At 29.8% G+C, this 10,667-nt stretch overlaps 1 protein-coding gene across 2 annotated transcripts in view; it reads left to right on the top strand.

Annotated features, from left to right (window-relative positions):
- LOC114128824 (ABC transporter G family member 20) overlaps positions 1 to 10,221 on the top strand; it is a 45,642-nt gene extending 35,421 nt beyond the window's left edge. For both annotated transcript variants that reach the window (XM_027993411.2, XM_027993420.2), the window contains exons 4-16: positions 1,277 to 1,431; positions 1,498 to 1,605; positions 1,709 to 1,802; positions 1,896 to 2,066; positions 2,203 to 2,450; positions 2,706 to 2,913; positions 2,981 to 3,158; positions 3,246 to 3,361; positions 3,442 to 3,512; positions 3,578 to 3,666; positions 4,300 to 4,476; positions 4,538 to 4,624; positions 7,524 to 10,221. In XM_027993411.2, the coding sequence (XP_027849212.2) occupies positions 1,277 to 1,431; positions 1,498 to 1,605; positions 1,709 to 1,802; positions 1,896 to 2,066; positions 2,203 to 2,450; positions 2,706 to 2,913; positions 2,981 to 3,158; positions 3,246 to 3,361; positions 3,442 to 3,512; positions 3,578 to 3,666; positions 4,300 to 4,476; positions 4,538 to 4,624; positions 7,524 to 7,738 (1,917 nt within the window). In that variant the 3' untranslated portion in view covers positions 7,739 to 10,221. The remainder of the gene's footprint in view (positions 1 to 1,276; positions 1,432 to 1,497; positions 1,606 to 1,708; positions 1,803 to 1,895; positions 2,067 to 2,202; positions 2,451 to 2,705; positions 2,914 to 2,980; positions 3,159 to 3,245; positions 3,362 to 3,441; positions 3,513 to 3,577; positions 3,667 to 4,299; positions 4,477 to 4,537; positions 4,625 to 7,523) is intronic.
- The last annotated feature ends 446 nt before the right edge of the window (positions 10,222 to 10,667 follow it).

Consider the following 10,667-nt stretch of genomic DNA (forward strand, 5'->3'; position numbering starts at 1 on the left):
CTAGTAACGACTTCATAATTGGTATTTTAGAGCTTGTGCTGTATATTACGATGATCGATAACGAAAAGAGGGGACAAGCGATTATGATATAGAAGACGTTTTGATGAATAATTTGTGTCCTAATCGCTAAAATATTTAGAAAACGAGTTTAATGCCTTTGAAGGCTACACAAATAGAAAAAATATCCCTAATGACTATCTTCTAAAAAAATAAAATTAAAAGAATTACCACAATGACTTATTTTTTATGTGGTAAAAATCCTTAATTATAACTCTATATTGTCTTAGACAGTCGATTTTTAACAAAATAAATCATTAAAACAGTTTTCCCACTGTTAGTTTTAAAAATATCTACTTATTATTAACCGTAGCTGTACATTGGTTTTAATTTAAGCAACTATATTTGATACAAAAAATGTTGAATGTACCTATAGTTTTGTTCAAACCATAAACGTTCTTTTATAAATGATTTTAAACTATCCCGTAGTCAATTATGATTATATAACATACTGTTGATTTTTTTTTAAACCTATTTTTAATTTTAAAACATGTATCGATTGGTATTTAGTTTTTACGATTTTAGCGATTATAATAAACGTTATGACCGGATAAGAAACACATATATTTTAAACTCTCGTATTCAAAATGTGTACGTGGAAACACGATTTCTCCAACGCTGCAAAATATTTTTTCCTGCTAGAATCACTGACTGTAACGGATAAAAGCGAACATATAGACCATAAATATGTATATTTTTTAAATATAGATATTTAAATATGTAGATATAAAAAAAAATATACAAATATAAAAAAAAAACCACTGGTTTTACAACAGCAATATTAAAGCAAAATTTATTTGTATCATTCTCTATATACTTACGTCAATCAGTAATATTTTGAAATAATATAAATTATCATTATGATTAAGTTATAGAAATTCAAGTAGATTTTATTCAATGAAATCGTTTTTGCATACTTTTTAATGTCGAAAAAACATTGGATATAAATATCATATAAGAATGAAGTATTTTTGTAAATACCAACGCCTCGCGCCTGAAAAATACAAGATTGTTTTATCGAAATCAATAGTTTTGTTTCCAGATTGGATAATTCATTGTAATATGTATGTACACTCAAAAATTAAATTATGAATGCATGGGTCACTTTTAGTTTCGTTGTTGTTGTGTTTTAAATATATTTTATTTATCTATAAAGTTGTGGTATTTTATATTTTTTGATTAATACATCAAAATAATATTTTATGTTTTATGTTTATAGGAAATAGCTCTATATGGAGAGTTTTCCATCAAAGAGACAATGATGTATTTTGGTTGGATATTCGGTATGGAAACTTCGGAAATTAATGACCGACTTCAATTTCTTTTGAACTTCTTAGATTTACCAAGCCAGTCTAGATTGGTGAAAAATCTTAGGTAATTCAATTTGGAAACTAAAAATTTGTTTTAAGAATATTAACTTATTATAAAATTATGTTTTAGTGGTGGTCAACAAAGAAGAGTTTCATTCGCTGTGGCTCTTATGCACGATCCAGAACTCTTAATTTTAGATGAACCTACGGTTGGTGTAGATCCTTTACTCCGTCAAAGGTATAACTATCAAGAACCGTACTATTAGCACTATTAGTTAAATCTTTATTTTATTGTTTTTTTTTTTTAAATTAAATTTAAATATTATTGTTTGGTAAATTAGTATTTGGAATCATTTGGTTCAGATCACAAAAGATGGACACAAAACAGTTATTATCACTACACATTACATCGAGGAGGCTCGACAAGCGCACACTGTAAGTACATTTCAATAGCATACATAACTTTTTAGTAAGACATAGTAAATACTTATTGAAAAATAAAAAATTTTCATCAATTGGTTTGTCTAGATCGGTTTAATGAGAAGCGGAAGGTTATTGGCCGAAGAATCTCCACGTGTATTATTGTCTATGTATCACTGCCAGTCATTAGAGGAAGTGTTTTTAAAATTGAGTAGAAAGCAAGGGACGGACGGACAGCCACAGGAAACGCCTGTCAATATATCAAATAACATTTCACTCGTAAGTAGTTACTTATTATTTGTATTGTATCAAGATAACAATATGTGATTTTAAAATACGGCGTTTTAAGTAGGCAAACAACACACGTTTTGTTTTCTTATTAGACACACTAATGGTATTGATTTTGCTTTTTCAGGCTACGTTGAACTGGGGTAAAAAGGATGAACCTGTTTACGTTACTGAAGAGAGCGGTGTAGTAGGCTTGAACTTCCATCAATCAAAGGAGGTGCTTGCGCAAGATCAGTCAAATGGCATAAATGGTAAATTGTCGGAAATGCAAATGATGGAGCCACAATATGACTCAAGTTGTTGTGAAATCACTACTCGAGGAAAAACAAAGGCATTGTTGCAAAAGAACTTTTTGAGAATGTGGAGAAACGTTGGGTAAATTTACTTAGAGATGCTGTTAAATTAATGAATAGATATATACTATTTATTAAAATTGTATTTATTGCGGCGCGCATAATAATATATTGTTGTATATAAAAATACGTTTAACATATCTATTTAATTGCTTAATATTTAAATTCAGTCGTTATTGATAATATAGTCTGAATTTTTTCTTTGCATAATTTTGTTCACTTATATCCTGAAAAAAAATCTTGAATGTATTATAAAAATATTTTATGATACTTACAGAGTGATGTTATTCATATTTGCATTGCCAGTAATGCAAGTCATACTTTTCTGTTTGGCCATTGGTAGAGATCCAACAGGCTTACATTTGGCTGTAGTCAATAAGGAAATGGATTGGAATACTATGGAATGTCCAGTTTATGATAATTGCACTCTTAACATGTTTTCGTGTAGGTACTTAAACGCTTTACCAAAAGACACCGTAGTATTAGTGAGTATTATAATTTTACAATATTATACATAGTACGAATTTTTGATTATAAAACACTATTTCTTAGGATTATTATGAGACCCCCGAGAAAGCTATAAACGCCGTTAAAGTGGGCGACGCATGGGGAGCTCTATACTTCACTGAAAACTTTACTGACGCACTCGTTGCACGAATGGCGTTGGGTAGAGAATCTGACGATGAAACATTGGATCAGAGTGAAGTGCGAGTGTGGCTTGACATGTCAAGTAAATATTCAACTATATTTATTTTATATAATATTTTAAAAATTACAACAGATTGTTGATATAATTTATATCGTTTTACGTTTTTAGATCAACAGATTGGTTTAATGTTGAACAGAGACTTGCAATTGTCTTATAGAGACTTTGGACAAGGTTTACTGCAGAGCTGTGACCAAAATCCCAAACTCGCTGATATTCCAATTCAGGTGAATTGTGGTTTTATTATAATGTTTCAAAACTAAAAATATTTAATAATTATAATAATTTTTTTTTATATATATTATAGTTTAAAGAACCAATATACGGCAGTAGTGATCCCAGTTTTACAGATTTCGTAGCGCCAGGAGTTATTTTAACGTGAGTATTTTAGAGTTTCGTTTTCTAGGCTATACGAGTCATTAATATTGTTTTATTATATCTAGAATCGTTTTCTTCTTGGCTGTCGCACTCACGTCTTCGGCACTTATCATCGAGCGGACTGAGGGTCTGTTGGACAGGAGTTGGGTCGCCGGTAAATATGATCATAATTTTCAGCTAAAATAAAACGTTATTACAGTTTGTGGAGTTTTCGTTTCAAGTACGCTTTGTTCGTCGTGCATTATGTATACATAGCTCCATTGTGGTGTGAGCGTATGAATATTTAGCCACCATTCTACACACCACCCGATAAAAAGATCAGATATGTTTTACGACTTTTAATCTTGGCGCGAGTTCTTGCGGTGGTAATAAAATTGTTGCGGGTACCAGTATTTACATAGGACATTTGAATGCGTACCGTTTTTTTCTTTCATTTTACATAATTTACACTCACTCGCAGATCTTACATCTTATAACGAGTGCGACTGTAGTAGCGCCGGTATTTTATATCGAAAAATGTTACGACTGAAACGGAAATAAGTTGTATTTTTATCCGGAAAAACATGTTCGATCATCATTGGTTATTTTTATAACTTGCATAATGTATCTGTTACCTGTTGTATTCATATTTCTTATCGATTACAAATTGGAGATATGAGATGTTATAATATGGTACCGGAACTTCCATAAACGTAGTTTCAATTTCAACGTTTTAAACTACGTTAAAATCAGCAGCTAAATATTTTTCACACGAAATATAATTTTTTTTTCTTTATTATTTCCATAGGTGTAACTCCATTAGAAATATTGTTCTCGCATGTCATTACACAGTTCGTAGTCATGTGTGGACAGACAGCACTTGTCCTCATATTCATGATTCTTGTATTCGGTGTGGAATGCAAAGGAGACATTACTTTAGTGATAACCCTTACGATATTGCAGGGTCTTTGCGGCATGTGCTTCGGTAAGTGAAATTTAAATCAAAAACTTCTACAAACTTAAGCTATAACTTTTGCTTATTACAGGTTTCGTTATATCAGCCATATGTGAACTAGAAAGAAACGCTATCCAGTTGGCCCTAGGAAGCTTTTACCCGACACTTCTGCTCAGTGGTAAGTGCATAGTTTTGAACCATATAATATAATTATTAGAATTTAAACCAAACAAATTTTAACTCACGCAGTTAGTACGTAAATCATCTATTAAAAACAATAAATTATGATTGTTTATTTAATATTTGTGAGCAATCTTGAATTACCTTCAAAAGATCGTCAGTAAACAATAAATATCAATGTCACGGTAACCTTCGATTTACACACCGTTGTAAATGTTAACTAATCAAATTTTAATTAGGTACTAGAATTAATACTAAGCTCTTGACGTGTGGTATTAAAAAAATATATTTGTGATATTTATCATTTTAAACTCTCAACAAACATTTGAGGTCGTGCGTTTTATTAAAATATTAAGTATATGTGCTTATATTATGTACTTATGTACTACGATAAAATAATATGTACATTTACATAACTCAAGTGACTAAAATATACATAATATGTACATTATACAAACGTGCACTGTAATACTGTGTGCAAAAAATATTAAATGTTAATTTTAGACTTTCGAAGTAAAGTAATTTTTTCACGATCCTATAAAAATATATTTAGAAAAAGTTACGTTTATATAATAATATTATATATTTAAATTTTGTTTATTTTCTCATAATATAGTTAAATTATTTAATTTGAAAGTAGGTGACTTTCATTATTATTAGTTACAAATCGCGTATCGAAAGTAAATATTGTTCACATTTTAGTTGTATTATGTATCAATAGTTTTACTTTATTTCACATAGTAGTAAACCATATAGTATCGTATATTTTTAATATAGCTACAACACTTGAAAAATACTTTGAAATCAGGGTCAAGAAGTCTAGTTTACTATATTTTTTACGACAATAATATGCATTTTTTTAAAGTGGTTTCTAATACGGTATGGTTTTTTTTTTTTTTATTTGTTTGTGTATAACACAAAAAAAAATACACTTTATGATCAGTTATTTGTATTATAATCTAGATTTTTATTCGATATAGCGTTTGTTATTAAATTTGTTCTGTTTACCAAGAAGTAATTCAAAAGAGAAAAGGCTGAGTATAAAAATATTGGTGATAATAATTGGATTGATATTTTTTAAACATTTGTATAATAGAATATAGGGTTATAATTGTATTGCCATTAATGATCATTAGTACATAACACATTGCAAACATAATATACTCGGTATGACGAGAAGTTACATTATCAATATCAGATAATTAATGTTATTTAGCCAATTATTTTTTTTAAATACCAGTTATGAATCATAAAAATAAAAATATAAACACAAAATCATATTATGCAATAAAAAATATTTATTTATTTAATATTATAACATGTTCGATCTCGTACTAAATGAAAAAAAAACAAGTACCTTACAAAAATATAAACAATCAGGGGTTAATATAAAATTATCTGAAAGTAAAATAAAAATATCAACAAAATAGATACACCAGTGCACAAAAAGCGAATCGACTTTACGTAACGAGGGTCAAAATAAACAAAAATATTACTGTTCTTACATAACTACCATCGTTAGAACCTAAGTTCGGGACTTTAATATAATATAGTAATTCTAGTCATGTAGAGCTACTGAATTTGAAGTATATTATATCTGAGTTGTCGCGTTAACACTCCAAATCCACCCAGACCGAATTATTGACGATTCAATAGTTCCGTTCAATTAAAACAACGCCCTATATTGTGCTAATTAGTAATAACAGCATAACGGACATAGTATTTTATCGTTTAGTGTACGTATAATATCTATTTCTTGAAGTGTAAATGAGCAAAACGTCCCAATTATTACGTAATCAGCCCACCTTTGAAGAAAATATTTACATTCTTTTTTTATTTCCCGTCCCACTTAGTTATTCTTTAGTCACCTAGAATTTAGTTGTATTGTATAAATATTATTACAACAGTCATACAATAATTTATTTTTCTTAATGTACACATTGTATGTCGTTTACTCGAAGCATACGATTAAAGTAAATCTATTTATCATTTTAGTTCATTTTTAATTACATTTTTTTCTTATAATTTATATTTTAAGGTTTTCTTTATTTAAGAAAGGTTTTATTACAACACAATTTTTGGGTTCATATTCGCTGTAAACTATGAAATAAATTTGAAAATGTAAATTTAACTATGGTGATAAAATATAACGAATTTTAAGTTCTGTGTTGTAATACTTAAGGCTAATTTAATATTGTTTATATATTTTTTTTACAGAAACCTAAGTTTAAAAATTATGTTGACTCGTTAAATTATAATAATACTTTCGACATAAAATCATTGTTTATAAAAACAATAGAATTCTTTTATTTAATGTGTAACAACTTAAAGTATATTATAGTTATCATAACAATTTAACAAAAGCTATATTAATTATTGATTGTACTTTCACACAGATATACAATATAATATCGTACAATATTTTAGAACAACCTTAATATTAATTTTAGACCAGTCGAATGTGCCTGAATCGTAAAGGTTTGTTAACGAGTTTTTTAATTTCAATTGTTTTATAAATTCTATAGAATACATAAAGCATATTTATGTAATCATATACATTTTACAATTACCATGGTATCAAAAATGTGATTTCTCTCTATAGTGATAGGACTAGTTTTTTCAGTACACTTTCCCGCTTCGGTACAACGAAAGGTTGCAATGGGGATGGTCAAATGGCCATAAAAAAAAAAAAAAAAAAATATTTGAAGAACACCTATTAAAGGACTCCATTAGCTTATTTATAGTTATCAATAGTTTATTGATTACGATACATTTTAGATGTTGAACATTATTATTGAGATCTTATCAATACAGCGAATGAATATTTTTAACACGACAACTAATAATATCGTCACGGTACGGACACTGGAATAATGTGAATAATTATTTTTTTCTAGGTGTTATCTGGCCGGTAGAGGGTATGCCCATATTGTTGAGGTATGTCAGCTACTGTCTGCCTCTGACCATGGCCACAACGTCATTGAGGAGCATATTGACCCGCGGATGGAACCTGCTGGAACCCGACGTGTACTTGGGATTCGTGTCCACCATCTCGTGGATAGTGTTGTTCCTGTCGATCAGTATGGCCGTGCTCAAGTTCAAGCGCGGCTGAGCTCAGCGTCAAGTCCTCTCCCGTCACATACCCGTCATTCGTCAACCCCTGCACCGTCGTCCCGCTACCGATCCGGTCGTCTCGCCCGGACGTTTGCGCGAGTGTTAGCTTTAATGTCTTTTTTTTGTTGTCGTGTGGATCGGTTCGGAAACGCGTACGCCGCTTTCCTCTTCCACCCACTCACCCCTTTGTGTATCTACCCTCCCCCGCAACACAATCTACCCCCCTCCACCCAAAGCATTGTGACGTGTATAATGATTTCTAAGGTTAAAACGATAATATTTGCTCAGCATTCTTTTGTGACATAAATTAATCAAATTTACCGTCCAAAATTATATTATGTACAATGTACGTGTGCGTATGTCTGTGCGTGTGTATGTGTGTATGTGTGTGTATGTGTAACATGTCTACATATGTGACGAATTCGCGACCGTAAACATGAATAACGCTCATGCATAGGTATACACATATATATATTTTTTTTTACCCAGTGACTTTTTATTACTTAATTAGGATACAATATAGTATTTATATATATATATATATTTTTTTTTTAGACATTTATATATATTTATATGTGTGTGAATATTTTTTATGTAATCTACATCACCCATGCGCATAATTATTTCAAAATAGTTAACATTTGTGAGATCGAAGGGCTGCGGATCGTTATCAATAGATTTAAATTCAAATGGCATTATCTACGTACAATAATAATACATTAATATATTGTGTATAGGTATATTGTAGTGTTATTTTTACATAGTACTATCTACATGTAAAAACAAATCAACGCGCGTCTGTTGCATCGACGTCTACAGCCCTTCGGTATATTATATTATTTTTAAATACTTTTTGTGATTGGTAAATTACTGTAGTTATTATTGATAAGGTGAATACCGATCGATTCACCGTTTCCGTACTTCTTTATCAAATCTTATTATGTATCATATACTATAGTATTATTATTATTATTATTAATATTAATTTTAAGGTCGTGGAAAATTAACGTTATTCGGTGCCGATTTATAATCTGGCCCCAGTTAAAAAGAAAAAAAATGAATAAAAACAATGATTAAAAAAAAAATAAATTAATAAAAAATAGCAAACCAAAAACTATATAGTTTTTCTTTATATGCGTTTAGGCGTTTCCGGGCACTATACTTAAAATTATTTTATTTTTAATCACAAAACACACAGACTTCAATCAATACACTGCATTTCATTGTGATGCAGAATAATAATAACCATTCAGTGTGCGGTATGTTATTATTATAATAACACACTTCAAGTGCTTACTGTCGGGAAACGCGGTCTCGAACCGAAGTCAATTTTACACTTTTTATCATAACATAATAATAATGCAGTGTATATGAATCGTGTGCAGGATAATTTTTATTATTTTTATTTCTATATAGCTGACGACAACGACGACCGATCTTGCAGAGGGGTAGTCTGGTACAGGAAACCACATGTACACCATTTAATATAATAATATTATAATGATAATTAATTTCGTCACCACGCGATATTAAAATACACAACTTTAATACTACAAATGCTGCAATCGACACCTAAGTCGTTATTTAATTATTATTATTAGAGATTTATAATAAATTTTCGTACTGAATACAATTCCGTGATGGACGTGAATGTCCAATTATTATTACACACTGACCGTTTGTTTATATTCGTTGGGTTCGGCGTAGAATCGACATAGCAATTTATCGTAAATAATATGTTATCATGGTCGGAAGACGATCGACTAGAGCGAAACCATATAGTATTATAATCATTATTAGTATACGACCTTGACATTTATTTATTGGGCTGCCCAGCGTATGCACCGGTGGCTCGTTTATTTCTGTACCGGACTCGCAGCTAAGGGACGATTTGATTTTCCCGGACCTGTACGCGATAATACTTAACATTTTCGTGCTATATATATGTATAGACAAAATTTCGACGGCAGTATTATTGTCAATGACTGTGTATAATGGCAACGTTTGGTGGCCGGCTGTGGTTGACAGTAGGGACGTTATAATATTATTCACCGCTGCCACCACCGTCATCGCTAAACTTTTTTTTTTTTTGTCGTCGGGTACTCGGATGTCGTTGGGTATTCGGATGTCGTCGTCGTCATAGTTGTCGCTATTATCATCGCCACTGCTTAATGTATGGCTTAAATATAATATTATAATATTTTTAATTTCTATGGACGAATAGAAATTGTATTGTGATTCACAAATCGTTCAACTTCCCGACACTTCTCTGCCAGAACGTTATATTGCTGTAAGAACTGCAAGGTTCGAGACCAAGTGTGGACGGTTTTATTAATAATGATTATTTTACAATTTATTTTTTGAAATTTTATAGATCAACGTAGTTATTATTTTTTATTATTATGACTAAGTTAAGCGATATTGTTATTATTACATTGATTAATATTATTTTGCTCAAATATAATACTAAAATGTACGTCAGCAGCCTCTATTTATTTCTTTAATTGAAGTAAATGTACATTTTTTTTTATTATTATTATTATTATTACTATTATTATCTTATTATTGTTATTGAATTTTGTTGTTAAGTAAAATAATTATATAACCAAATATTATAAATGGACGATAAAAATTGTCCAATCAAAAACTATTTAGTAATGTACGAGTATTTATATTTTATATAATATTTTGTTAGTGTATTTCATAATATGAAAAGTATTATACGATTATAGATGATAATCTCAAAATTATATCAACCTCTAATGTAACTAATTAGGTATAACTGATATTACAACCCAGTCCATAATTTTGGCTTTTTAATGCTTAGAGGTACGTATTACTAGTACCTATTATCAATACCCAATTTAATATGTGTTAAACATTAAAATTACGTCTACACATAAGTAAAACTATATTATTTTTTGACC

This window comes from Aphis gossypii, chromosome 1, assembly GCF_020184175.1.
Source record: "Aphis gossypii isolate Hap1 chromosome 1, ASM2018417v2, whole genome shotgun sequence".
NCBI classification, from domain to species: Eukaryota; Metazoa; Arthropoda; class Insecta; order Hemiptera; family Aphididae; genus Aphis; species Aphis gossypii.